This window comes from Chionomys nivalis, chromosome 1 (genome assembly GCF_950005125.1).
Source record: "Chionomys nivalis chromosome 1, mChiNiv1.1, whole genome shotgun sequence".
Taxonomy (NCBI): domain Eukaryota; kingdom Metazoa; phylum Chordata; class Mammalia; order Rodentia; family Cricetidae; genus Chionomys; species Chionomys nivalis.
Window position 1 is genome coordinate 132,322,103 of NC_080086.1, and position 27,727 is coordinate 132,349,829.

Consider the following 27,727-nt stretch of genomic DNA (forward strand, 5'->3'; position numbering starts at 1 on the left):
TCTTGGTGCTGCCTTTGGTCCTGATGACATATCAGATCGCATGGAGGTGGAACTAGAGAGACGGAGACGGTAGTGTTTGTGTGCTTTTGCTTTTCTTCCTTTAAGCCAGAACTTCACCTCCAGAAGTCTTGATTTTATTGAGTTGAGAACTACTGGATTATAGGAAAGTGTGTTGATTATAGGATCCAGAGGTATGAGCAGAGTCGGTTAGTTCCGTCACCTCTCTGGGCCCTATAAAGATAGAAGCCTTACTTTAGCTTGGCTCCAGTTTCACAGGAGCTACCCATCACAGGTCTTTCCAGCTAGGAGTGACTTTACATCCGGCATGTATCCACAGGAATCTCCTTTGGAGCCGCTTGCCCCCTTACTTTGGTGGAAAGTGTGCTGGTGGATGCAGTTGCTAATCTTCCAGAACAGAAGACAGAGGTCTTCAGAGGTGTGCTGGAGCAGCTGCGCTGGTTCGCTGGCAAGCAGGTCAAGTCCGTGGCGGTGAGTCCTCAGGTCACAGGCAGAGAGGAGGAGTGGAGATCAGATTTTCTATAAGTGCCTGGGTACTACTCACGAAGGTGGTTTGTGGGTCACTGAGAAGCACAGTTCTCCCTCAAGGTTGAAGACCCAGTGTTCTGCCTCTCTCTTTCTCAAGCTGTCCATGATTCTGAGTAAGTGAAAGAGAGACATGTCAGAGAAGCCAGATCTGGGTCCCTTCAGAGTTTAGGGGTGAACCAGAGGCTCAGAGCTCCCTCCAGAGGAGGGAAGGGTCCGTCTGTTGCCTGTTCTGTCAGTCTGCTGGAATTTCTGGTTTGTAACTAGTACCACTCAGGTTCCTGGTTTGCTTGGGCTTCACACAGTTTGTGGTGTTGGGAGACAGCCTATCCTGTCCCACTGTATTCTTTGAAAAATTGCTTTTAAAGTTAAAACAGAATAGCACAGAACACTTCCAAGCCCCTGCCCTGTCCAAGAACGTGCCACTTCTGGTTTCAGAGGAAGGAACACAGAGGCAGAAAAGGCCATTGTGTCCTCTAGTTCTCCTAAGCGTGCTTCTGAGAGAGTTTCATTCCCAGTTCACACTGCCTTTCCTCCTTGGTTTCGGCAACAAGAACCTCTATCTGATTCTTGTTCCATTTCCTTTCTTTGTTGAATTGCCAGAACGATCAGCTGCAAAAGGAACCAATTGTTCATCTCTGAGTTGTCCTCTTTTTCCTTGATCTCTATCTTGAGCTTCATTTTCCTGGCTCCTCATGCCCTGGTGATAACTCACCTCGATCCTTTCAGAATGAAAAAAAGGTTGGCTGAGGGAAAACAATTCAGAAGAACTTGCCAAAGTTTGCAGACACATGCGTATGCTTCCAAACTAAGAACCCGTCCCAAGCATTTTGGTTTCAGGCTTCTGTGTTTCCTGGAATGACCATGTCTCCCTGGGCTGCTCAGTCACGTCCTCCAGTGCCCCTGCCACAGCTGTCACCTCCTGCCCTGCATGCTCTCACTCTCTGCTTGTTCTCACCAGTCCATCGGAGGGAACATCATCACCGCCAGCCCCATCTCTGACCTCAACCCTGTGTTCATGGCCAGCGGAGCCAAACTGACCCTCGTGTCTAGAGGTGAGCAACTGAGGCAGAGATTCATAAAGAATGACTTCGGGGAGGAACGTTTTACCACCCAGATCACTTTCTGGACAAACAAAGCCCCATATTCAGAGGTCCCTAATGCTTAAGGTTTGCATTCATAGAAGTTGCAGGGGGATCAATCCAGGTTAGAGGCTGAGAGAGTTAAGCATTTTCTTTCTTTTTGTTTCTTTTTCAAATTTAATCTTTTAATTAGTATACAAAGTAGCAAGTTTCCTTACAGAATTTTTAGACATACTAAGTTTGGTTGGGCCTCCCCTCTATCTTCCTGTACCCCGCCCTGTCCTCATTGTGCCCTTTTACCCCCAGTATTTCCTCCTCTATTTTGTACCGCATGTGTGTCTTCTTTTACTCTTCTTACCCATGCCTCTTAAAGCCCCTTGATCCTCATCATGGGTCCCTTCCTGGTTTCCTAGCCTCTACCCACACTTAGTTCACATATGTAACACCAGGAGCTCAGAGCTTCAGATGAGAGAGAACTTGCAGTGTCTGTCTTTCTGGGCCTGGATTGCCTCACTTAATAGGATACTTTCCGATTGTATCCATTTTCCAACAAGTTTTACAATTCCATTTTGGCCAATTAAAGTTCCATTTTCTCCATGCATCACAGTTTTGTTAAGCATTCATCCGTTGATAGACATCAAGGCTGGCTCCATTTCCTTGCTGTTATAAATGAGCATCAATAAACATTGAATTTCGTGGACTGTGGGGTCCTTTGGGTATTTGGCTAGAAGGGCTATTGCTGGGTCATATGGTAGTTCTAGCTCCATTCTCCTGAAACCTCCACATTGGTCTCCATAGTCTTTCTAGGGGATTCACAGTTGGACTAGATAAGTGGATGAGGGTGTGTTGGGACCAGGATATATGACGATTCCCCCAGCAATGAACTGTGAAAACACGGGAGAACTACTGTCTGCCAGAGAAGCTTGTTAGAGACTTAATACCCAAGATTTCTTGGGCGCCAGTTACATATGCTACACTCCCGAAATGGTAGGAATCCTCCTACAATCTAGTTCCCAGATGCCAGCTTCCCGAAGGCAATCCTTGTTAGCTTTCTTGACTGAGGACAGTGAAAAGGAATTGATACAACTTTCTTGCCCTTATTCTGACTTCACACCCAGTGCCTTTGCATGGCTGCTTGAGCTTGGCTGTGGTGAGTGTATTTATACGATAAAACGACACATTTCACAGACCAGGTCGTTCCTCCCTCAGAAAGGGTGATTGTCAGATACTGATGCGCACATGTTATTTAAGGACCTCAGAAAGGGACTTAGTTCCAGTTTTGCCTGCTGGTTCCTCTGACCGTGGCATCAGAGAGCAGAGAAGAACTTGTCCCACTGGTGACTGTCCCCTGTTTTCAGAGTATCACCAGCCTCACCCACATGTCACTGTCATCATATTGTCTACATGTAGGTACCAAGAGGACTGTTCGGATGGACCACACCTTCTTCCCTGGCTACAGAAAGACTCTGCTCAGCCCAGAGGAGATACTGCTGTCCATCGAGATCCCCTACAGTAGGGAGGTAAGAGGCTGCGAGCTGCTTCAGTCTCTGCCCAAACTATACCACTACCAGGCTGCAGATAAGAAGCCAAAAGACAGTTTCAGGATCGTAGTTAGCAACTACAACCTACAATCTCAACTTTAACCTGGATCCATTCTCTCTGACATTGCCTTTGATGAAACAACTCTATCATTTCTGGACAAGGAGAAGTTGTGGCTCATGGACTATGGAACTCAGCAGTCTGACAGGGGACTAGAGGGCTAGTCTCACGTTTCTGAGCCTCTGTGTCTTCTTTGTAAAGCAGGCACAGTGTTACCCACTGTAGAGACTGCAGGGAAGACTGAAGAACAGAACTCATAGGTGTATGGAAGCCAGTGGTGGCCGTCACCGTCCCAAGGGCATCCCTGTTTGTTGGGTATTCCTGCCTTGTGCCAGTGATGTTATTTTCCCAGAGTCAAGTGTTTAAGTCCTGCTGGCTGAGTGAAGAAGCTGCTGTGGTGAGACCTCACGGCTGGCCTTGGGCTTGCTGAGGTGCTGGCTCACTGACCTTACTCTGGCTGGCCACTGCTGGATGTGGGCGTCACAAGCAGGCTTTCTCATCTGTTTGGGCAGATGTGGCGCCTTGCGGGGCTTGGCTGGCTCTAGTTCTCTCTCAGCAGTCACCAGTTGAGAACACAGATGCCATAGACACATTACAAGAATGTTCTGGGCGAGGCCAGCAAAACAGCTGTCAGGACAGCCTCGGGTTACAGGAAGTGCTTGGTCAGCGTGAACTGAGTTTGTCCTGGCAGATTTTGACCTCTTTAATGAGAATGCTAATTTAATTCAAGCAACAATGCCCCTGAGATGGCCGCCTAATGATTTTCCAGCTTGTGATTATAGACTGTTTTGAGCAGCGAGTCTTATTATTCTGAATTTCACAGATCACTATTTTTTTTAATTGAGTAGGACAGGGTTCATGTGGCTCTGCTTTTATTTTTCAGAAAGGGTCTTTAACAAATCTATCATTTGATAAAAGAGAGGAGGTTTTATGCTGGGAACTAGAGAGTTTTGTCAAGAAAGGACACTGGTACCCTGATAGCTGGTGGCACAGTGTGACCCTGGGAGGGAGCACATGGAACCACTGCCTGCTTTAGAACAGTTAAAACTCTGGGTGAGGTGCTCCAGACCATGTCAGCACCCAAGAATGATGCCTGGGAGAATCCCCATGGCTCCTTCAGAACAAAGGACCTTTGGGGTTAATACAAATATGCAGACCCAGGGTGACCACAAACCTGAGGAGCAACGTGACATGGAAGGCAGACGTCACATGATTCTTTCCTGGAAAGTGATTCATTTTACCCTCCTCTCCATAGAAACAGACCTGGTTCAGGCCCAGGAGAGAAGCTTGCTTCTAGCATAAAGCAACAGTTGCCTAATAGCAGGACGCAGGCTCACAGTAACCAGGATGTGTCAATCCACAGTACCCTGGTGGGAGGAACACGTTACAGTTATCTGGGAGCCACAGGCGAGGTGGTGTACCACATCATCCTGTCCCAACTAGAAAGGCAACATGCCAAAGAGTTCTCACTGAGGTCTTTGGAGGGGACAGTGGATTCTGATACTGGCACCAAGATGGTTTTCTGGGAGTTTTTGTGGCATTATCTTTCTTCTTCCAGTTGTACGCTCTGTAGACGCCACCCCATCCCTGAGTCACCTGACTGGCAATGAAGTCTGGATTCTTTCCAGCTTCTGAGAATGTGACTTGGAACTTATAAAAATGTAGTCTAAGAATATGTCTTGTCTTTGCTCCCCACCAATTTCCAAGGCACAGCCACATCCTCCCCAATTCTCTTGCTCCTATCTAGTCCTTATGCTTCATGCTGGCCATTCACTATGCTTGTGAACTGTGGGGAAGACCAATTCTTTTTTTTTTTTTCTTTTTATCTTTAGGGTGAGTTTTTCTCAGCCTTCAAGCAGGCCTCCCGGAGAGAAGATGACATTGCCAAGGTGACTAGCGGCATGAGAGTCCTGTTCAAGCCAGGGACCACCGAGGTGCAGGAACTGTCCCTTTGTTACGGAGGGATGGCCGATAGAACCATTTCAGCCCTCAAGACCGCTTCAAGACAGCCGTCCAAGTAAGCACGGGCTGCACCGGGAAGCTGTCTGCACTGCCGCAGTGGCGTCTGGGGTGTCACCATCGCAGCTCCTGGTGCTGCTGTTCCCATCGCTCCTCCTGGCGATGCTTCTAAGTGTAGTTAGTTCTGACTGCTGCTGCGGCTGGTCCCGCAGCTGCTCTCATTCATTCTACTATCACTGCATAGCTAACACTGGTGGTACCTCCTACTACTGTTGCTGCGACTCCCATTGACTATGGCTAGGAACAGACACTGACCACCCGCTTGTAGGGGTCATCTTAGCAGCATTCCTGCTGCTGCTCCTCTTACTGCTGCTAGTGCTGCCAGCACCAGTGCAAACCATGAGCACCGTTGCACCATTGCTGCTAGCAGCGTGTTAGTACGGTCACTTTTCTGCCATCACTGTCTCTCCTACTACACAGCTGTCGCAACTGCTGCTGCTGTTACTACCGACGATAGCATTATTGTCATCACTACTACCAACTCTGTGGCAGCAGCTTTCTGGCGCCCTGCCTATTGACGCCACTGCTTCTACTATTGCTGCGTCTGTGCCTAGTGTGACCGTTGCTATGATTACCACTGCGCTTCTCACTGCCATTGGAACCATTACAATGAATAGGACCGCTGCTGCTGGTGGCGGTGTCACCATTATTTCTACCACCACCATTACCACTATTTTACTGTTGCCATCACCACTGTTATTCCTATCTCTATTATTAATCCTACCACTACAATGATGGCCACCACATGGTAGCAGTTGTGCTGGGGGCTTCACTGGTATGACCTTATGTGAGCCTTAGAATGACCACATCAAAGAGACAGAGATGAACTTGTGAAATCTGATTCCTTGGCTCCACCGCTAACCAGATGAGGGGCAGAATCATGTTATTTTGTCCCTCTATGTCAAAATTTCTCAGTGCTAGAATGGGCATCAGATTTCTCCCTACCACAGTGTTTAATTAAATGAAAACTAGCAACTCATATAAAGTACTTAGGCAATTGCCTAGTATATTGTAAGAACCTAGAGTAACTATTCTATTTGGAGCTAAAAAAAATATGTACAAGTAACATTATACAAACAGAACAGGTTATATATAGGAAAATGTATGTATGCACATACCTATATGTGCATGCAATAAAAATTAATGAAAAAGGGGGCTATAAATTTGAAGGAGAGTGGGGAGGGCTATATGAGAGGGTTTGAAGAGAGGAAAGGGAAAGAAAAAATGCAATTATATTACAATCTCAAAAGTTAAAATAAGAAAAATTGATATCTTTCTATTTATATAGATTGCTATATATCTAGATACATGTATGTATGTATTATCTATCTATCTATGTATCTATGTATCTATCTATGTATCTATCTATGTATCTATCTATCTATCTATCTATCTATCTATCTATCTATCTATCTATCTTTGTATATGCTTTTAAAGATGAGGGACTAAGGTACCAGAAGGTCGAGTTTTGCCTGCCTATTCGGCAGAGGCTTGGGTGCTATGCCCCACACTGAGTGATGGAAATGGATGGGGGGAAGCAAGCCCACACTCTGCCCTCTTCCAGGTCCTGGAATGAGGAGTTGCTGCAGGATGTGTGTGCTGGCCTGGCAGAGGAGCTGCACCTGGCCCCCAATGCCCCTGGTGGTATGATCCAGTTCCGACGGACCCTGACCCTCAGCTTCTTCTTCAAGTTCTACCTGACAGTCCTCCAGAAGCTGGGCAAAGCGAACCTCGAGAATGTGAGCACCATGTTTGGGGCCGCAGCAGGTTGGGCTGGGCGGGAAGTTGCTCCTCCCCTTTCAACATTTGAGAATAAAAGAGCAGGTGTCGGGGAAACCTGGGGATAGTGCACCCACCTCACCTACCAATGTCTGCCTTTGGGCCTGGAAGTCTCACTTTCTAGGCAGATTTGGAATCACACTGAGTAAAGGGATTTATACACCAGCGTGTTCTTTTTGAGGTTACATGTGACTGCCTTCTGTATCTTTAAATACTTCCTGAGTAAAAGGGAGTAAGGAAGACTTTAAGGAAGGTGTGGTGAGGGGTGGTATTCCAACAAAGAGAACATCTTGCATGAATGTGGAAAGCCAGGGGTGTTGGAGAAAGAAGTTAGCATCCAGGGCACAAGATCAAGGAGGCTGGGGATGTAGTTGGTGTGGTTATTGGATACTGAGTCCCAAGAGCACACATTTGAATTTTGAGACAGATGCAGCATCATACTCAAAATGCTAGGAAGAGAAGATAGAGGAATGAGGGGGTGGGGGTGAGGGAATGGAGAGATGAGGGGGTAAGGAATGGGGGTAAGGGAATGGGGGTGACAAGATGGGAGGAGATGCATCGTCTTTATTACTCGTGGACGGAAGACGGAAAGTGACACGAAGTAATCCTAGCCTCCTCTGTCACCTCCACAGATGTGTGGTAAGCTGGACCCCACCTTTGCCAGTGCCACTCTGCTCTTTCAGAAGGACCCTCCGGCTAACGTCCAGCTTTTCCAAGTGAGTACACAAGGCATGTTTAATTTCAGGGGCCCCGCGGCCACACACGATGACTCAAGGCTGAGCTTTGGCAAATGGCTGACTAAATGGTGTGCAGATGCTTGAAGTCCCATACATGAACATCCAGGGAAAAACACCAGGGTCGCATTGTTGCAATGCAGCTTCTTGTCCTAGTTCGCCTGTTTCTCTCTTAGGACTGGGTGATAAACTGCACCTGTTCCTTAAGGAAAAGAAAAACCTATTTTGTCCTTCCTGACCCCTAATGTGCCAGCCTAAAAATCTTCCTGAAGATGTACGCACGGATGAGCATATGCAAACAAACACATCATTCTAACAAGTTTTGGGGTGCACTAGGTACAAGGTCAGCACATTTCCCATCAACACTGCCATTGGGGTTCATACAGTGTATTGTCATGTCTAAGCTCAGCCGCTGAAGCACAAAACAGCTGTAAACATATAAATAATGATGGGTTGGGGCTATTGTTCAGCTGGTAGAGTGCTCACTTACGCACGAAGCCCTACATTCAGAACCAGAACCACGTAAAAGAGCCGTGGAGGGGCAACCTTATCATCCCAGCCCTTGGGAGGTAGAAGCAGGGCAATCAGAAAGAGTTTGAGCCTGTCTTCCGCTACATAGAAAATTTGAGTACCACCTGGGAAACAGGAGATTCTGTCTCTAAAAACAAAACATATCATCTGAGTGAACAAGTTCAGTAACTATTTAAAGAACCAAGCACGGGCAGCAGTTTGCTGAGCCCTGAGTTGGTGGCCCACGGATGAACTCTAGGACACGGCTGCCTGATCAGAGTCCAAAGTCCATCTCTTTTTGACTCTGTAACCTCGGACAAACCGCCACTGAGCTTTTTAGGAAAGTTGATTAGACCCTTCTGCACATGTGGCCAATGGTGACTTGTTTCACAGAGTGGGGGAGGACTGGCGTTCAGTGCTAGAGCACTGGCCTGGCAACAGTAAGGCCTCGATCCGTCTCTAGTACCAAAACTAAAATTAAACCACTTCTAAGTCTGTGGCTCACAAAAGTGCTCAGTAAATATTACACACTTTACTACTCTGAAAAATACATAGGAAAGAAATTGATAATAAAATTAATAAAACACTTTGGGAACTATAGTGAAGTATGAACAGGGAAATAAAAGTCTCTCAAAATCTCACCTCCAAGAGAAAGTCATTGTATTTTTGTTTCGTTCTTTTGCTTATGTGGATACACATGCATGTTAGTAGCATGTGCTATTTATATAAAATTAATAAACATACACATATAGAATGTTTTATACTTGATATTAGCATTCTTTCTTCTGCTTTAAATTCTTAAAAATTATGTTTTAAAGGTTGCATACTATTCCACTGTATGAATACAGTATAACCCAGTTGGTAGCTCATTGTATATTTAGGTTCTTTTGTTTCTTGATATATTTATACTATGAATACCTTGTCAGTGACTTCTTAATTGCCCTCTGGCTTTCCCTAGTTCTCAACATACCCTGGGCCTATAGAGGATCAGTGTCTGTCCTCAGAAGCTCAGTCTAACTGGTGAACATACTGTTTCAGGAGGTGCCCAAGGATCAGTCTGAGGAGGATATGGTGGGTCGGCCCCTGCCTCACCTGGCTGCAGAGATGCAGGCATCAGGACAGGCTGTGTACTGTGATGACATTCCCCGCTATGAGAATGAGCTGTCTCTCAAGCTGGTCACCAGCACCAAGGCCCATGCTAAGATCACGTGAGTATTGTGTCCCAAGGAGTCAGTGAGAAGCACGCTCTGCTGGAAGTGAAGATGAAGGCCGCTTGAGGATTCTCCATCATAGGCCGAGTCAGGAAGCCCTATACATATATTCTTTTTTTTAAAAAAAGAAAAACTATCTTCTTTTCATTTTATATACCAATCTCAGTTCCCACTCCCTTCCCTCCTCCCATTCCCTTCACTTACCCCACCCCCCATCCACTCCTCAGAGAGGATAAGGCACATTGTTTTGGGGAAGGTCCAAGGCCCTCCCCATTATATCTAGGCTAAGCAGGGAATCCAGAGGGAATGGGATAGAAAAACAAAGCTTGTAGGAAATCCTCTCAAACCCATCAGAGAGCAGCAGGAAGGCTTGGGTTCCACACATGGTACCTGAAGTTCTCCAGTGGGAGGGTAAGAGGACAGTTTGAGGGTTGAGCAAGGAGGTCACTCTTGGCCTGAAAACCTGTGAGTATCGGTGATAAGCTCCTAACAGGACCAGGTAGGACGTACATTCAGAGACCGGACTGAACACATGCAGAACATCAAAAACAAAACAAAACAAAACAAACAAACAAACAACAACAACAACAACAAAACCCAAAAACTGCTAGCTAGCACTACAGAAAAGAGTCTAGCCTTAGCCTCACAAAGCTGGGATCGAATCCTCGCAGAGCTACAGGGCAGGCATAGCTGCTGAGACCTGTACCTGCTCTGGAGTTTTGTATCAGGGTGTTTGTGAGGGTCCCCAAATGTAGCAACATCACACCTAGCAGAGAAAACAGTCATCCATACCTGTTAGATGCTAAGAGACGAACAGCAAGAATTACCACCATAGCCACAGTAGCGGTGAGCATAATACTTAACACTCAACATAGCGCTTGGTGTATGCCACCGAGTTTCACACATTTTACATATATTGCCTCATTTCTTCGTTACAACAACCCTGTAGGCAGGTGCAGCCGAGGAGCTAAGGCATAGGCAGGAGGAGCTGCCTGATCCAGGTGATGTGATTGGCAGGTAGCAGGGACTGTGTTTGAAGCCAGGGAGCATTAGGAACTGGGCCCGACACCTTTGCATGTTTACAGCCAGAGACTGAGCTTTGAGCTTTGGACTCTAGTAGCACTGGACACAGTACCTGTGGCTGACTGAGCAGGACAGCCGGGAATCAATCAATCTCTCTCTCTCTCTCTCTCTCTCTCTCTCTCTCTCTCTCTCTCTCTCTCTCCTCTCTCACTCTGCCTTGGGGCAAACCCAGCCCTCCCCATCAGTCTTTCCCTTCCTGGGGTTCCTAACCTAGAGAAATGCTCTGAGCATGGTGAGCTAGAGACAAAATATCTACCCAGGTAATCAACTTTCCTAGGCCTTGGGAGAAGTGTTTGTAATGGTTGATTGACAGCTAGGGCTAAGTGTGAGTCCTTTTCCTCGGTCCTTTCCTTGAGCCCATGTTAGCAGTGTCATGACTCATTGTCTACACTCCAGCAACCTCCATCCCATCAATGTGTGAATGGGTGGGTCGGAAGGGTGAAGCTTTCTTGCCTAGTATCCCCATGGCTACCCTTGGCTCTAACCCCAGATGTGCTGCTTTCTGGCTGGGAGACTGGATAAGCTACTTGACTTCCCCAAATTTAACTGTAACATGGAGATAATGGTAATTATTCTTTTGTTTTTTGTTTTCTTTTAAATGAGGATTAACTGTTTTGAAGATGATTCCTTCAAGGTACTTCTAGAACTTTCCCTGAGCTGCCTCTGCTCTGTAGTCTGTTAAACTTGATCAACTTGAGCATCCTCTTTCTAGGCCAACATTGCCTAACTGTGTGTAAGATTCCCTGCTATAGGCATGGCACTATTGCTGTATAAAGAGAAATTGGTTTGTGAGCAGATGTCCAGGGCCACTGTATCCATGGTATAGCAAAGGTCCCAAAATGCTTTAGATATATTTTAACCAGAGTTCTCCAGAGTTACTGCTGCTCTCTTGGATAAGACTTTCTGTATTTGGAGTCCACTTTATCTGGACTAACATCTGATAAGTGATCCTTTATCCATCCTATATCCCCAGCGGTATTTAGCACAGTGGAAGGCATTCAATCACTGTTTTCAGGACAGGATAGAAGAAGGCAGAAGGTAGAGAAAGATAATTTGATGAGATGGGCTATGCAAGCATGATGTGTCTCCTGTCACAGTTTGCTGACCTGGCCTCTCACTCTGCTCATTCTCCAGGTACATAGACACTTCAGAAGCCAAGAAGGTGCCAGGGTTTGTTTGCTTTCTCACTGAAGAAGATATTCCTCACAGTAACGTAACTGGCCTTTTCAATGACGAGACTGTCTTTGCAAAGGATAAGGTATATTTAGACTTGCCATCAGAAATAACTGGAATAAATGTCATAGATTTAATTTGTGCTCATAGATCCAAATCCCTAATCATGCATATATTGTGGTCATCATGTAATTGATCAGTATTTAGGGTAACCCACAAAGGGACAGAATGTGCTATTTGGTTATTTAATTGATAATTGCTGTTCTGGCATAATAGGAGACTTCGTGCCAAAATGGCAGCTTAGGAGCATCTAGAACAGTGGTTTCCAGCCTTTCTCATGCTGTGACCCGTTAATACAGTTCCCATGTCGTGGTGACCTCCCAACCACAAAAAATTATTTCACTGCTATTGCTGTGGATTACAATGCAGATAGCTATCTGATCGCAGGATACAAGAAAAGGGGTCGAAACCCCCCAGTTGAGAACTGCTGATCTAGATGAAATTATAAGACGCAGGGTAGACTCTGAGAAGATTTGACATAAAAGAAAGGCGTCTGGTGGGAAGATACCGAAGCTGAGAGAATCAATATTTAGTTAGCTGTGATCTGGTCATCATCCTGTTGTCTCCCGGATCTGTCTTTATCTCTAATTTTTTTTTAAATTTACTTATTTTTATTTTATGTGTCTGAGGGTTTTGCCTGCATATACGTCTGTGTACCACATGCATACCTGGTGCCTGCAGAGATCAGAAGATCCCCTAGAACTGGATTCGTGGGTGAATGTGAGCCCATGTGGGTGCTGGGAATAGAGCAAAGGTCCTCTCCGAGAGCCACATGCTCGTAATCACTGAGCCCTCTGTCCATTGACAGACAGTTGCTGGGGCCATGCCTCCCGTTTGGCTCATGGCAGACAAGGAAAGCTGTTGTCCACATTCTCTCCCATGCAGCTTCTCAATAAGCTACCAGAGTGAAAATATAAGAATTGGGCATTGAGTTCAAATCTCTTTCTATCGTGGTACCAGTGGTCTTGTGAGGAGGTTCATGTCCTCAGGAAGGAGGGTCAGGAAATGGAAAGGCATGAGAGCATCCCAACAATGTGCTCTGACTGAAGGGTGGGGACCACCTTTGCCTTGTTAGAGTATCCATGGAGATTTGCTTCCTGAGGAACTTGATGAACTTCAGTAACCTGTCTCTGATCCTAGGTTACTTGTGTCGGGCACATCATTGGTGCTGTGGTTGCTGACACCCCAGAACATGCTCAAAGAGCTGCTAACGGGGTGAAAATAACCTATGAAGACCTACCGGCCATTATCACAATCGAGGTAATGGAGAACGGGCTGCTCCTATAGAGGAGTCAGCTCTTATCCCTCTTAGCCTTCCTTTGGAGGACCTGGCAGAGATGGAACATTCAATTTGATCAGCACATGGGTGTTTGGCTACAGCTCGCACCCAGCTTCCCTTGGTTATGTTTAAATTACATCAGTTCTTCAGATTTCCAACAGCGTACAAGCATAGCCCACAAATGCACAGATTCTCACTTTCAGTACAGTATTCGAATCACATACGATAGCCCACGCTGCATGTGAAAACCAGGTGTGTGATAGATGGCTTTTCCCCAACTGTGAGCTAATAGAGGTTTTCAGACTTTGTTTAAGGTCAGCTAGTTGAAGCGATGTTGTTCACTTGGTGTGTTAGGTACACTGAATCATTAGCCTATGATATTTTCAATATGATGGGTTTATTGAGATGTAACCCTATCATAAATTAACAGACTTCAGAATTCCTTGCAGTCCTAGAGTTTATGCTCCAGAGAAACCTCACCTTTCACCATCCTGTGTTCAGTTCACTAAAGGCCAAACTGAGCTCCCCTTGCCCCACATTTCAGATGCAGTTGGTTTTCCTTGGAATTCTTTTCTTTTCCAGAAAACTCAGCTGGTTATCTGCCACTGAGGTGACAGACAGAACACAATTCCCTAAGCTCCAGTAGAACACACTTAAAGAGTATGAATAACTACATAGAGGCAAATTTGAGAGGAGAGAGAGGCAGCATTTCAGAAAGCCCCTCTCTTCCTGGTCAGAATCATCTTCCCATCACCCCCACCCCGCCCAAGCCTTGTTACTGAAGTTTCATTTCTGACCCTCAGGATGCTATAAAGAACAACTCCTTCTATGGCTCTGAGATAAAAATTGAGAAAGGTGATCTCAAGAAAGGCTTTTCTGAAGCTGACAACGTGGTCTCAGGTATGGTGGCACCATGTGGAAGAAGGGATGGGGACCTTGGTTTGTCAGTTAAATCCAAGAGAAACACATGGAGCCCTGGAGAAAGGAAGTGATTGATTTTCTCACATAAGATGCCCTCTGATGTTTGGAATGAAATTGGAGGCAGTTAGCAGGGATGGAGCCTTTCTCATTTTTATCTCCCTTCTCCCATCTTAATGCTGGATGTACCTAAGTGATCCTACATTATGTCTTTGGAAGGCTGTGTAGCCAGGACAATGGCCCCAGATGTGTCCAGCTTTGGGACAAATTCCAGACTCTCTCCAGATGCCTGAAAATGCTCCTTACCCATCATCAGTGAGCTTCTGCCCTTCCCTCTCTTTCCTGAACTCTGACTCTGTCAATTAGATCCCAGATCCCAGCCCAAGGCAAGGTTACCCATTAGCTCCCTTAGAATACCTTTCTACTTTGACCCATTGGGCATTGCTAAATCACCAGCAGGCTCACTAGGTCTCCAACAGAGTGATTGCTTCTGTTCTGAAAGATAGTCATGTTTTCAGTCATAGCTGCCAATTTTTTCTCGCCTTTTCTAAAAATTTTACAACGATCATTTTAGAAATCCCAGATGCCCTGTGGCTGCGGTGAGAAGACTGAGCCTGATGTAGTTAATGCTCTTCTGGCTTCATTGATGGGAGGAGGATTAGAGGAACAGATGTAACTCCCAGAGTGCTAGGGCTTTAAGATACTTTGGCATCCGCATCCGGTTGGGAAACCCAGCGGTCACCTGCCAGCAGGTGGTTCCTTGGTGGAATATTTCCTTGGGCAAATGTTCTGCTTTGCTTCTCAGCTGCTGTGGTAAAACACTGATTAGAAACACCTTGGGAGGAAAGGGTTTATTCGGATTACAGGTCCATTATCGAGGGAAGCCAACGAGAGCCTAGAGGCAGGAACGGAAGCAGCCAAGTGGGGATGATGCTAACTGGCATGCTTTCTTTGACTTGCTCAGCGGCCTTCTTTAACTAACCCAGGCCCGCCTTCTCAGGAGCAGCACTGTCCACAGTCGGGGACGGCCTCCTCTATCAATCACCAATGAAGGAAATGCCCCACAGATGTGTGCACAAGACAACTTGATGGAGAGAGTTCTCCAACTGATGTGTCAAGCTGACAACTGAGATTAGCCATCACAGCAGGCATACCCCTCTACAGCACAGGGCTCATCAGGGGTCTCTGGTTGCTTTTCCAGGAGAATTGTATATCGGTGGCCAGGAGCACTTCTACCTGGAAACCAACTGCACCATTGCTGTCCCCAAAGGCGAGTCAGGAGAGATGGAGCTCTTTGTGGGCACGCAGAACACCATGAAGACCCAGGTCAGCTCAGAGCAGTCGTGGCAGTGACAAGAGATCCCCTAGCAAACTAGGTGGACAGGGCGGGGAATGGGAGGAAGTAGATACGGGTGCTAAAAGGGGCATGAGTATTAGTCATGGGAACAGACCCTGTCACCAACAAGGTGGCATTGAACTCATCGCTTAACTTTTTCTGCTTCCGTTTTCTCATGAGTAAGGAGCTTGTGAGTGTTATTGCATCAATTAGATACATTTTAATACTTTTAGTAGAGCCTATTATGTCTTCGGGGTTTTTTTTTTTTATCATTTTATTGCTACGTGGCCTTGGCCAGGGCATATTCTGCCCACATTTCTCATCTTTTAAAATCATGTATGGTGTTAAGTGATAGTCATGGGGACCGCTAACTTAGCAGCCACAGCTGGGATTTTTCTTGATGACCTGTAGTATGATAGAAGTTGCCAAAGTTTTTGGTATCTGCTCCTACTTCTCTGATGTAAAAGCCTTTGCCAGATGAGATGATGATTTGCTCTGAAAGTATGCTGCGATCTTGTCCATGTGGTTAAATGGTTAAATGCAAGTATGCGAGTTGAGTTGCCTGATTTGGTATGAGGTGACCAGTGAGTGCTAGACCCTGGCATCAGACAGCACTGGGAGGTGAGGAGGATTTTTATGCCAGGAATACTAGAATGTATAGCCGTGCTTAGGCCCTTGCACGTTGAGTAGGTTAAGGTCAGCCCTGGAAAAAGGTCAGAGGACGCATCAATGCAAGGCTATATACTTTATTTTCCCCTCTGCATAGAGCTTTGTTGCAAAGATGTTGGGCGTTCCAGATAACCGGATTGTAGTCCGAGTGAAGAGAATGGGAGGAGGCTTTGGAGGGAAGGAGACCCGGAGCACTGTGCTGTCCACGGCAGTGGCCTTGGCCGCATACAAGTGAGTTTTTAGGCTTTCTTCTTGTACCATAATTAGAGTCTCTGGGAAGTAGAATAAGGCCAGCTGGGTCAGGAAGGCATTTTAGATTCTCCTCCTGCCGAAAGTAATTGTCGATGCTTTGAATTCTCAGCTTTCTGTTTTGAATCCTTGGACATAAAGGCAAGGGCAACCTAACTAGTCTCTTTGCACATGAACCTGTGTGTCCATGTCTTATTTTCCATAGTTGGCTGTAATCTCCCTAGGAGTGAGGAGAGGACTCAGCCTGGCACTCCTTGTATTACATAGCACAGTATCTTCATTGCAAAGCTCAATGCACAGACGAAGATGAACTCCTTCCTGTTTAGCATCCATGAGACTCATGGGCTTCTGGAGGCTCACAGGTTTCTAACCTTCTTGGTCTCTCCCTGTCCCAGGACAGGCCGCCCTGTGCGCTGCATGCTGGACCGTGATGAGGACATGCTGATAACTGGTGGCAGACATCCCTTCCTGGCTAAATACAAGGTTCTTGGTCTTCTGTTCCCGTGGGTAGTGTAAGCAGGTGGGATGGACCAGAGACAGACAGACATGGATCAGAGACAGAGAGATGTGGGTTCTATTGAGGATGCTTTTCTCTTCATCAGGTTGGCTTCATGAAGACTGGGAAAATAGTGGCTCTGGAGGTGGCTCACTTCAGCAATGGTGGGAACACTGAGGATCTCTCTCGGGGTGTAAGTAGGATCAGTATGTCCTAAGGGGTGACTGGGAGATCAAGGACATGCCCTGGCATTGCTGTTTACTTGGAACATCTATATATCTTACCTTATCCTACCTACACATCTATGTAGTATCTTAGCAATGCCTGTTGAGAGGGGGAAGTCTTCATATTGTATATCAGTGTTGGCTTTCTGTCTCCCGGGATAGGACTTTGAGTAATGTTGAACATGGTCCTTGGGTGTTTCTGTATTAAGCAAGGACAAGATCAGCAGAAATGGCCATGGCTTACTGCTGCCACAGTGGCTGATGAGCTTGGAATACTTGGTCATTAAAATAAAATAAACAGCCGGGCGGTGGTGGCGCACGCCTTTAATCCCAGCACTCAGGAGGCAGAGGCAGGCGGATCTCTGTGAGTTCGAGGCCAGCCTGGTCTACAAGAGCTAGTTCCAGGACAGGAACCAAAAGCCACGTAGAAACCCTGTCTCGAAAAATCCAAAAATAAAATAGGGCCTGCCAGGTGGTGCTCAGTGGGCAAAGGTGTGTGGCACCAAGCCTGGCGATCTGAGTCTAATCCTGGAACGGTGGAGAGAGCTGCCTCTCACAAGTTGTCCTTTGACTTATTCATGCAAGCGGTGACACGCCCCCCCCAAGTAAAACAATCACTGTAGTTTAAAAAGGAAAAAAAAAAGAAAGAAAGAAAGAAAGAAAGTAGGGGCAGTATGTGAAATGAAATCATCTGTGAGAATTAATAAATGTACCTTGCTGGTAGTACTTTCTAAAAGTTATTATCCTAATTTTATGACCAGACTATATATCTATACTTGTATAGATTCCTATTTTTTAAAGTAACAATCCAGAAAAAACAGGTTTCCTGTTATGCCCTTTGGGGTCTCCCCCTGTGCTAGGAGCTGATTACTTCAGTTAGAAAATGTTACACTTCCTACCTACTATTACAAGTGTTTACAACATAAAGTATTTCTAATGTTCTTGCCATGGGTGACAGGTTTTGGTGTTTTAGGGTAAATCAGACGACAAGCAAGCAGCAGTTATCCCCAAAGGTCGTAAAACCTTGTGATTCAGTCCCATAAATGTGCTTTGAGCACCGAGCTCTAGGTGGTGGCATTGTTTCTGCCACAAAGAAACCGTAGGTGGTAGAAACAGAAAGAGAGGATGGAAGGAAGGAGGGAAAGAGGGAAGGAAGGAGCGAAAGAAGGAAAGAAGGAACAAAGGAAGGAAAGAAAGGAAGGAGTTAATAGGATTGTAAAATGAAGCAAAATGGACTTGAGAAGAAGGACACAAAAAGCAATTTATTCATGGAAAAATGAAACTATACTTGGGGAACGAAACTCGAACCAAAATGAAACAAACCAGCAAAAGCAATGAACGGCGGCATTTGTCGCCTCAGGAAGATTGGGCTTTGCGCCGTGGAGAGGGAGCAGCACGGCGCAGCACTAGGCTGGTCCAAGAGTGAAAATGAGCTCTTGTTTATTAAAACTGTAAGAGAGGCTGAAGGAAACCTGATGGCCGTCCCCTGAAGAGAGAACACTGCGGGGTAAGAACCGAGAAAACTCAGAGCAGTCCGGGAAGTGCAAATCATGGATGTTTCAGAAAACAAAGAAGGGGAACAGACAGTGAAAGACGCTATCAAGAAACAATGTAAAAATATAGCCCCAAACTAATGGACATAGGTTTTAAGATTTAAAAAGAGCATCTTTAGCGAGTGCAATAGAGGAAAATGGGCTCACAATGAAATTTAGAAAACTGGATACTGAGTTTTAGAGTTGTTTAGGAAAGTAAAAACAGTTCTTTCCAGAGTTGAGAAGGTGTTTTGTTGTTCCTCAGTATTGGGGAATTAGAATATACAATGTGTATTGATATACAATGGGAAATGAGTAAATTTACAATGAAGACTCTTATTTAGAGCCAGTTAAGAGTGAGAGCACAGTAAATGTGTATAGTCATTCTTTTCTTAAAAATTAAAATATAGTTACATCATTTCCTTTTCTTCCCCTTAACCCCTTCCTTGCTCTCTCTCAAATTCATGGCCTCTTTTTAAAAGATTATTGTTTCACACACACACACACACACACACACACACACACACACACACACACTCCTAAATACATCAATGCATCTTAGTCTCTATTATGTTACATAGTCAAGTGGGTCACTTCCCTGGGGAAGACTGTTTCTTCTGCTCTCAGCGCCCCTTGGCTGCCTGTAGTGCTTGGTCTAGGGTTGAGGCTCCATGGGATTTCCATTTTCCACATTAGCGCATCTGTAAGTGTTGTTGTTTAGGTCTTGTTTAGGCAGCCATGCTGGAGAGACTTCAGGGGTGTAGCATCTTAGAAGTATCTAGGAGATGCAGTCCCATAGCAAGCATCCTGTTCCTCTGACTCTGAGCTTAGACGTACCCCCACTCTTGAGGCATTGCTAACAAACGCACCCAAAGAAGAGTGAGTGGAACTGAAAGAGAAACACTGGAGTTCCAGGAACAGAAAAATATAGAGGCAAGGGGAACCGGGGAGGGTATGAAGGTGACACCACAGGCAGCAGCTGGACAGTGGCTTTAGCAGGTTGCTGGGCTAAACTAGAGTAGGTCAGTCAGCTCCAGAAATAGTTTCTTGTTTTTCTATGAAACAAATGAAAAAAATCTGATGAAACTGAAAAGATTAAGAGAAACTTTACAAGGATTAGTAATATATACATAGAAAATAAAACCAATGAAAAACTAAAGTTAATGATTATCTTTGAGCTGAAAATGTGTGTGTGTGTGTGTGTGTGTGTGTGTGAGAGAGAGAGAGAGAGAGAGAGAGAGAGAGAGAGAGAGGGAGAGATCACACAGTAACTTCCTGATTGAGCTGTAATGTGTACAGATTTATAATAGCAAACTGAGTATTTTGATTTGACCAAAATACAACTATATTGAGAGATAGGAAGCTAGTATGTCTGGGGAGGAAAGGGGACAAGGCAGGGACAAAACTTCCCCTTTCCAAATTGGGAAGGCACTATGAAAGTCTAAGCTGGGTAGTGGCGGCACACCTTTAATCCCAGCACTTGAGAGGCAGAGGCAAGTGAATCTCTGTGAGTTTAAGGCCAGTCTGATCTACAGAGCAAGTTCTAGGACAGTCAGGGTTATACAAAGAAACCCTGTCTTGAAAAACCAAAAAAAAAAAAAAAAAAAAAAAAAAAAAGAAAGAGACAGTCTGGAACTGGACCCTGAAATATGATATGAATATGAAGAAGCTGACCTAAATATGTGAGAAAAGGGGCTGGGGACATGGTGCACAGACATGAGGGTTTGAGTTTGACCCCAGCACCTACATAAAAGCCAGATACCACAGCACCTGCCTGCAGTCCTAGTGTTTGGGGACAGGGAGTGAGCAGAGACTGGTGAGTCCCTGGAACTTCCTGATCACCCATTCTAGACAAATCCATGAGCTCCTGGTTCAGTGAGAAACCCTGTCTCAGAATAGAAGGAGAAGCATGATTGAGAAAGATGTCCAGCATTGACCGCTGGCCTCCACAAGCAGATACACACATGCACAAATGTGTATACACACAGACATGTACAAACACTAGACCTACTGAGCGACCGACCAACCAACCCGTAGAAGCAGCAGCTTTATAAACTATAGGTGCCTTGCTGCTTCAGGAATGTAGAGGAAAAACCTTGGAAGAGACTGCTGGCTCACAGAACGTGACTTACATAGGGATTGACTCTTTATAGTGCAATTTTAGTGGAAATAAAACAATTTTATAGGACTAGAGAGATAGTTCAGGGTTAAGAGCACTTGTTCTTCCCGAGGACCAATGTTTAGTTCCTAGACCTGTGTCAAATGGCTTCTAACCACCTGCAACTCTAGTTTTGGGGGCTTTGGCAGCCTCTTCTGGCCTCTATAGGCACATGCACGCATGCATACATGCCTTCACATGGGCACATGCAGGCTCACACCCTCAAATCTTTAAAAGAGAACAAACCTGCAGTGGACCAAAAAAATCACCTTTTTACTTTTGAAAGGAGCAAACAGTTCCAACTGGAGGTCCTGGGAAGGATTTCCATGACGGAGACCAGTTGGAGACCTGCATAGGAGGATAAGTTACCTAGAGGAGAAATAACACGGCCTGAAACAGAGATGTTCACAGCTGGCCTAGGGAACACAGTCATGAGTTCATTTCCTGTGCTGACACGTGAGAGAAGTCAGTGGATTTCTAGTTCCTATGCTCTTTGGTTTCTTCTGCCTCAGATAATGGATCGAGCTCTATTCCACATGGACAACACCTATAAGATACCCAACATTCGGGGCACTGGGAGGATATGTAAGACCAATCTGCCTTCCAACACAGCCTTCCGAGGCTTCGGGGGTCCTCAGGGGATGCTAATCGCAGAACACTGGATGAGTGAGGTTGCCGTGACCTGTGGACTACCCGCAGAGGAGGTGAGCTGGCCTAACAGCCTAAGCTTATTCTTGGCAGCGGCGTTGTTGTTGTTGTGGTGGTGGTGGGGTGTGTGTATGTGTGTGTGTGTGTGTGTATGTGTGTGTGTGTGACTCTTATCTAGGACATCTCCTGGGGCAGGGAGTATAAACAGGAAGCACCCGGAAGCTGTAAGACCTAAGTGTCTCTCTTCTTGGGAAGGTACGGAAGAAGAACATGTACAAAGAAGGAGACCTGACTCATTTCAACCAGAAGCTGGAGGTGTTCACCTTGCCCAGGTGCTGGGATGAATGCATAGAGAGCTCTCAGTATTATGCTCGCAAGAAGGAAGTGGAGAAGTTCAACAAGTAGGTGCAGGGTGGGGTGTCTACTGTTCTGATGCGCTCTCGCTTGGCTGTGGTTCAGCCTTTCTACTTATCCCCAAATAACAAGCTGATGGTTCATTGGACAACTTCTGAAGCTACTGAACCAATTAGCTCATTGATAACTATCTCCTTGATATTAGATGAAGATTTTTAGCCCAGCAACAAGGGACTGTCAGCTTTCACTCAGCATCAGAGTCCATCAATCGAGGTTCATCTGTATCGATTTGTGCACTTTCTGAGAGTACCACATTATTGAAAGAATTGGTTGGGGACCAACACAGATAACTTTGACATTAGCAAATACATTTGATATTGGCAGTTATCCTATGTCTCTGAAGTGGGCCTCAGTTAACTTATCTCTAAAGTCGGGATAATTATATTGGCTCTATCGTCTTCACAGAATTACTTGTTTGAACAAATATATTGAGAAAGGATCATTATCATCCTCGTTGGGACAAGGACAGTCGAAGGTCATTAGGGTACACTGTCTGAATGCAAAGTCACTTAGGGAGGATAGTCTATAGTACTTTGAAGTTTGTACCACCTGCACTGGAAGACCAGAACTTAGATTTCTGCCTCTAATTATGATAGTGACTATGTTTATGGCTCCGAGGATGTCCTGTTCTGATTTAATACAAAAATGTTAACTGAAATAATCCCAGCACTTGGGAAGCAGAGGCAGGTGGATCTCTGTCCACAGAATGAGATCTGGAATGTTCTTTTCTCTCCAGGGAGAATTGTTGGAAAAAGAGAGGACTGTGCATAATCCCAACCAAGTTTGGAATAAGCTTCACAGTTCCTTTTCTGAACCAGGTAATTACTTAAATGACTTGGCCACATCCTCTGGTGTGACAAGAGGCATCCCTCATCACTGGTTGCAGATCTGACCAGGGCTCTTCTGCTGTTGAAATAAAGTGAAATTTGCACACCCCGTTGGTGTAGTGTGTGAAGGAGCAGTGAGACAGGGATGGGGGCGACTTCTAGTTCTGGCCTTTATGACTGCAAGATTATACACAGATACTCCGTTTCTTCGTTCTGTTTCTTCAGGTATAGCATTGGTACAGAGAGGAATGACCTACTTTCTTCTCAGCATAAGGTGGGAGGCGGGGAGGAAAGCATTTTGCGTACTCCCGAAGGGCTACTTAATTAAATAACCAGGTTTATGCTGTGTGGTTTTGCCTGGGTTTCTATCTAAAACCTGGCTGATGGTTCTCTCCTTCCTGGACTCTGTACCTTCAGTTTCAAAGCTTGAACTGCAGCAGAATTTACCAAATGTTGTGTCTGGCCTTTCTTCTTCCTTAGGGAGGTGCCCTGATCCATGTGTATACTGATGGTTCGGTGCTGCTGACACACGGGGGTACTGAGATGGGCCAAGGTCTTCACACCAAGATGGTTCAGGTGAGAAGCCTGGGGACCATGTCTGGGATGTCTGGAGTCTGGAAGTTGCTGGGGGAAGTTGAGGAGTGTGATGTTCCAGGAGGAGTGACAGGCCCGAGAGCACATTTATACATGGCCTTGGGCAAGTCTTCCCCATCTTGGTCTCTTTACATATCTGGGCTAAATGTTTGACTATGCAATCTCTGAGGAAGTGTCCATCACTGCCATGCTGGGCTCTGAGCTCATCGTATGTATGAGAACAGCTCATTTCCCTCACTCTGCTGGACCTCTCAGGGGAGCTGGGCTAATGGTGCTGGATTGTAGTCGGAATATCTGCTTGGCTCTTGAAGTTTATCCGGGTTAAAAAAAAAATCCAGTATTTGCTCACAGGGGTTTCTGGATGTCTAAGCCAACCAGACCCCACTAAAAAGTACTCCTTCAAACTCAGTCAGGTGAGACAACATTCCAGGCCAAATAATAAAGCGTAGGAGACTGTTTCTTGCCTCAGACAGTAAAACTTTGCCCTGGGAAGAAGGCAGCTTGCTCTGTGATAACCTCCTTCTCAGAGTCGCGTCTCCTTTGCTTCAGGTGGCCAGCAGAGCTCTGAAAATCCCTACCTCCAAGATTTACATCAGCGAGACGAGCACCAACACTGTCCCCAACACTTCTCCCACGGCTGCCTCTGCCAGCGCTGACATCAACGGCCAGGCTGTTTATGTAAGTGACACACCTAGGGGAGCCTGCGTGTCTGAGAATGGGCTCTGAGTTTGGGGTCTCAAGAGAAAGTAGATTCGTGTAGGCTCTTTGGCCGTGGTCATGACTTCGCTCTGCTACCCGTGAGGCTGCCATCCCTCCATATACCCAGCCAATAGAGAAACTCCAGCACCACTGTTTCTACCAAAGCCAGGAGAATTGGCTACAGAATGAGAGGGGGATAGGAAGGCAAGCAGGGGCTTCTGGGAAATCACTCTACCCAGGATTAGAACCCAGGATTATCACAAGATAATGGGCTGAAATTAATAGGGATCAGCTGAGTTCCAGCTACTTGCCTCTTTGTCACATGAGAGATATACTCAAACAAGGAGCATGATGGGAGAAGGTGCCTCCCTGGGATTCCCTCAGCAGTTCCCTCTCTGTAGTTTAGGCATAGTATCAGGAGGACTCTCTAGACAAAGGCCAATGGCAGCCCACTATCAGGGTCAGAGGGTAGCTTGGAGGTAGTGCTGCAGGGCATTGGGTTTTACAAGTGGCTTACAATGTCACCTGGGCTACAGAGGGCAAAACACTGACATGCCTGGTGTGTGTTGGGGTTCCTCCAGGAAGCTTGCCAGGTCATACTGAAAAGGCTGGAACCTTTCAAGAAAAAGAAACCCGAAGGCTCCTGGGAAGACTGGGTAAGTCTGAGCTGGTTCATGCTACTTTTTGCAAAGAAGTATATCAACAACAGTAGTGCCTCTGTCCCTACCTAACACATGTAGATGACAACTCAGTCACACACAAGTAGAGGAAGCTATGCCTGAGTCACAGGGCAGGGACAAGCTTATGCTTCATGGGGCCCTTGAGGGGAGTGACTTGAGGAAAATTTTTGACCCAAGATCTTGATGTTTGTTTGGATTAGGGGTCAGCCTTCCAAGCTTAGAAGGGTGGAGTGAGTGCCTTAAGCACCTCCTCGTGATGTCATGGCTCATTCAGGCATGGATCCACACATATGTCCAGCAGGCCCAAAAGAGGTGTGTCTTCTCAAAACTCCATGTCTCTGAGGGTCTCCTTGGCAGCCTCTCCCCTAACCCAACTTTTGCATCTAGGGGCCAACATTATGTCATCTGTGAGAGACCTAGAAGATGTCCCATTAGACGCCAGGAGTGATCAAACAGAAACTTCCAATAAGAATGAGCCTAGCTGTCTGAATTCTAGACTAGATGTCTGCATGCTAAGAATTCTCAGAAGTGTTGCATGCCTGTATTTCTCGGTTTAGGCAGGGGGATTGTGAATTAGTTGCCAGCCTGAGCTAGGGATATAGCTCAGTGATAGAACATTTACCTGGAGTAGGCAAGGCCCTATGTTCAGCTCTAGCATCACACACACACACACACACACACACACACGGGAGGGGACAAGGAGGCAAAAGTAACAAAATGGGATTGTCCATGAACCATGTGATAGTATAGCCCCATGTCAACAGATTTAGAGAAAACAAGCTCTCATGTCCCATCTACTCTCTTTCCATGTCTTATGTGATCTTAACTTCCCTTCCCACACTCATTAAGTTCCACGTGCATGAGGTACTATAAGCGCTAATCTGGCTTAATGCTGGTCACTTGTGCATTTGTCAGGCAAATGTAACATTTCCACAATAGCCTTGACAATAATTTCCTTCCACTCAACCTGTTGTTCTGAGCTTTGTCCTCTGCCGCCAGCCTTGTAGTCCAGCATCCATCATGAGCGGATGACACCAACACGCATCATGTGTCTAGTGAGATCCTAGGTCAAAAGGCTGCTTTCTCTAAGCCTTAGTTCTGTCATCTGAAATATGGGAATAAGAAGAACTTAGTGGTGGGCTGGGTCTTTGGAAACCACTATTGTACCTTCCTGATGGCCATTGTCTTCCTCAAGGTCATGGCTGCCTACACGAGTGCAGTGAGTTTGTCTGCTACTGGATTTTATAAGTAAGTATGATCCTTTTCCCTTCCATTTCTGTGTGCCAACAGCTCTGAAGGTTGGTTATCCCACAGCCAAAAAAACGCAGTGTCCCTAAATCTCTCATTATGTCAGTGGGCCTTGTGTCTAAAGAGGCTTTGTTACATTCAATTACCAACTATGTATGAGCCACTGCATTAGAAGACCCCAGTTCTAGTCCTGGCCTTTGAGTGTGCTATTTCCTAAGAGAGGACAGTCCTGTCCTGGATTCTGCAGAATATGATGCTCAGTCACACCATGACAGGTGTTTGGGCAACCTGTGTGTTTCCTTGTGAAGTCATTGGGTTTCTTCATAGTGACTCACCCCTGGGAGAACAGGAGGGTTTAGGGGTCTCTTACAACATACAGAGTACGGTGTAACTTTTATTAGTGCAGTGAGCACAGAAGAAGGGACATAGAAGAGAGCACACACATTCTACAGTCTTAAAAGTATGTCACAGTGTGATTAGCTGGAGACCCCTCCCATCTGTTTTTGAAGTTATTAAAAAAGTATGATTATATTGATTGTTATGTTGCTATGATAAAATTCCCTGATAAAAGAAACAATTGGAAGAAAGGGTTCATCCCATAGTTCTAGGTTACAGTCCATCATTGTGGTAGCAGGAGCTTGAGCTACTGGGCCACCGCGCATCCACAGTTAAAGGCAGAGAAGAAATGCATGCTTGCACCCAGCTCACCTCCTCCTCTCAGACACAGTCCAGGGCCCAGCCCATGCCATGATGATGTTCTCATTCAGGATGGGTTTTCCCCTCCATAGAACTCAACCAAGAAAACCCTTCATAGATGTATCCACAGGCCAGACCAGTCAAAGCAGCTCCTCACTGAGACTACCCAGGCAATTCCAGATTATATCAAGTTGACAATTAAAATTAAATGTCACAAATGTCCATCATAATGTTTCTGGGAAATTTAACTGAAAACATCTCATGTTTGTTTTAAAATGTCTTGGATGAATATGTGGTTATTATGAGCACTTTATATTCATATGAGAATAAAATGCTTTGCTCATAACAGAGGAATCGGTTACTTTTCTCTTTGTTGTAGAGAAGGCAAGCTGGGAAAGGAAGGGTCTCACAGTCTGAGGCTGCACAGAAAGCCCTTGCAGCCCGAGTCAGGAGGCAAAGGGCTGCACACTGCTGCTCTGCTCACCCTTTCCATTCCTTTTCTATTTGGTCCTGGACCCCAGTCCATGGGCTAGTGCGTCCACATTCAGACAGGGGCTCCCTGCCTCACTTGAGCTTCTCTGTTTCCTGGGTGACTTTAATGCATTCAGGCTGCTGATAACGAAGGCCATCCACCCCAGTGATCCCACACAAATGCAAACTAATTCCTCCTACTTCCTCTGACTCTTTAGCACAGGTAGGGTTTCTAAATGGCCACCTAGATAAGCAAGGTGACTTCAGAGCTCAAAGACAGTGAAGTTCCTTGGGGGAATAGTCTTGTCCCTCAGCCCTGTGTTGCTTTGGTTTGAGGGTGAGTTCTAGTCATGTCAGTTCACATATATTATTATATGTACATTATTATGTATACATATATATGTGTGTGTAAGTATTATGTGCTTACATTATATAATTGTAGGCAGATTTTTTTGGTCCCTCCTACGAGCTCCCAAATAACCACTTAGAGACTTCTTATTAGTATGAAAGCTCTGCTGATAACAAGTTCTTACAACTTAAATTAACCCATTTTTATCCATCTACGTGCTGTCTCATGGATTTATTACCTTTGTTCTATATACCCATCCTGCTTCCTCTCCATCTGGCTGGCGACTCCCTGCATCTTTGTTCTTCTTCCCAGAGTTCTCTCTCTCGCGAAAACCCTGCCTAGCTTTTGGCCATTCAGCTTTTTATTAAACCAATCCAAATGACAAATCTTCACAGTGTACAACAAGATTATTCCACAACATATAATCATATAAATAAATATACATTA

At 45.6% G+C, this 27,727-nt stretch overlaps 1 protein-coding gene across 1 annotated transcript in view; it reads left to right on the forward strand.

The window, feature by feature from the left end:
• Xdh (xanthine dehydrogenase) overlaps positions 1-27,727 on the forward strand; it is a 66,570-nt gene that overhangs the window by 28,382 nt on the left and 10,461 nt on the right. The window contains exons 11-31 of the mRNA XM_057780168.1: positions 338-489; positions 1,505-1,598; positions 3,036-3,145; positions 5,057-5,241; positions 6,808-6,982; positions 7,655-7,738; positions 9,305-9,474; positions 11,695-11,818; positions 12,934-13,053; positions 13,876-13,972; positions 15,192-15,316; positions 16,093-16,226; positions 16,640-16,727; positions 16,847-16,933; positions 21,167-21,358; positions 21,558-21,703; positions 22,453-22,534; positions 23,024-23,119; positions 23,687-23,815; positions 24,418-24,492; positions 25,712-25,764. Coding sequence (XP_057636151.1) covers positions 338-489; positions 1,505-1,598; positions 3,036-3,145; positions 5,057-5,241; positions 6,808-6,982; positions 7,655-7,738; positions 9,305-9,474; positions 11,695-11,818; positions 12,934-13,053; positions 13,876-13,972; positions 15,192-15,316; positions 16,093-16,226; positions 16,640-16,727; positions 16,847-16,933; positions 21,167-21,358; positions 21,558-21,703; positions 22,453-22,534; positions 23,024-23,119; positions 23,687-23,815; positions 24,418-24,492; positions 25,712-25,764 — 2,518 coding nt within the window. The remainder of the gene's footprint in view (positions 1-337; positions 490-1,504; positions 1,599-3,035; positions 3,146-5,056; positions 5,242-6,807; positions 6,983-7,654; positions 7,739-9,304; positions 9,475-11,694; positions 11,819-12,933; positions 13,054-13,875; positions 13,973-15,191; positions 15,317-16,092; positions 16,227-16,639; positions 16,728-16,846; positions 16,934-21,166; positions 21,359-21,557; positions 21,704-22,452; positions 22,535-23,023; positions 23,120-23,686; positions 23,816-24,417; positions 24,493-25,711; positions 25,765-27,727) is intronic.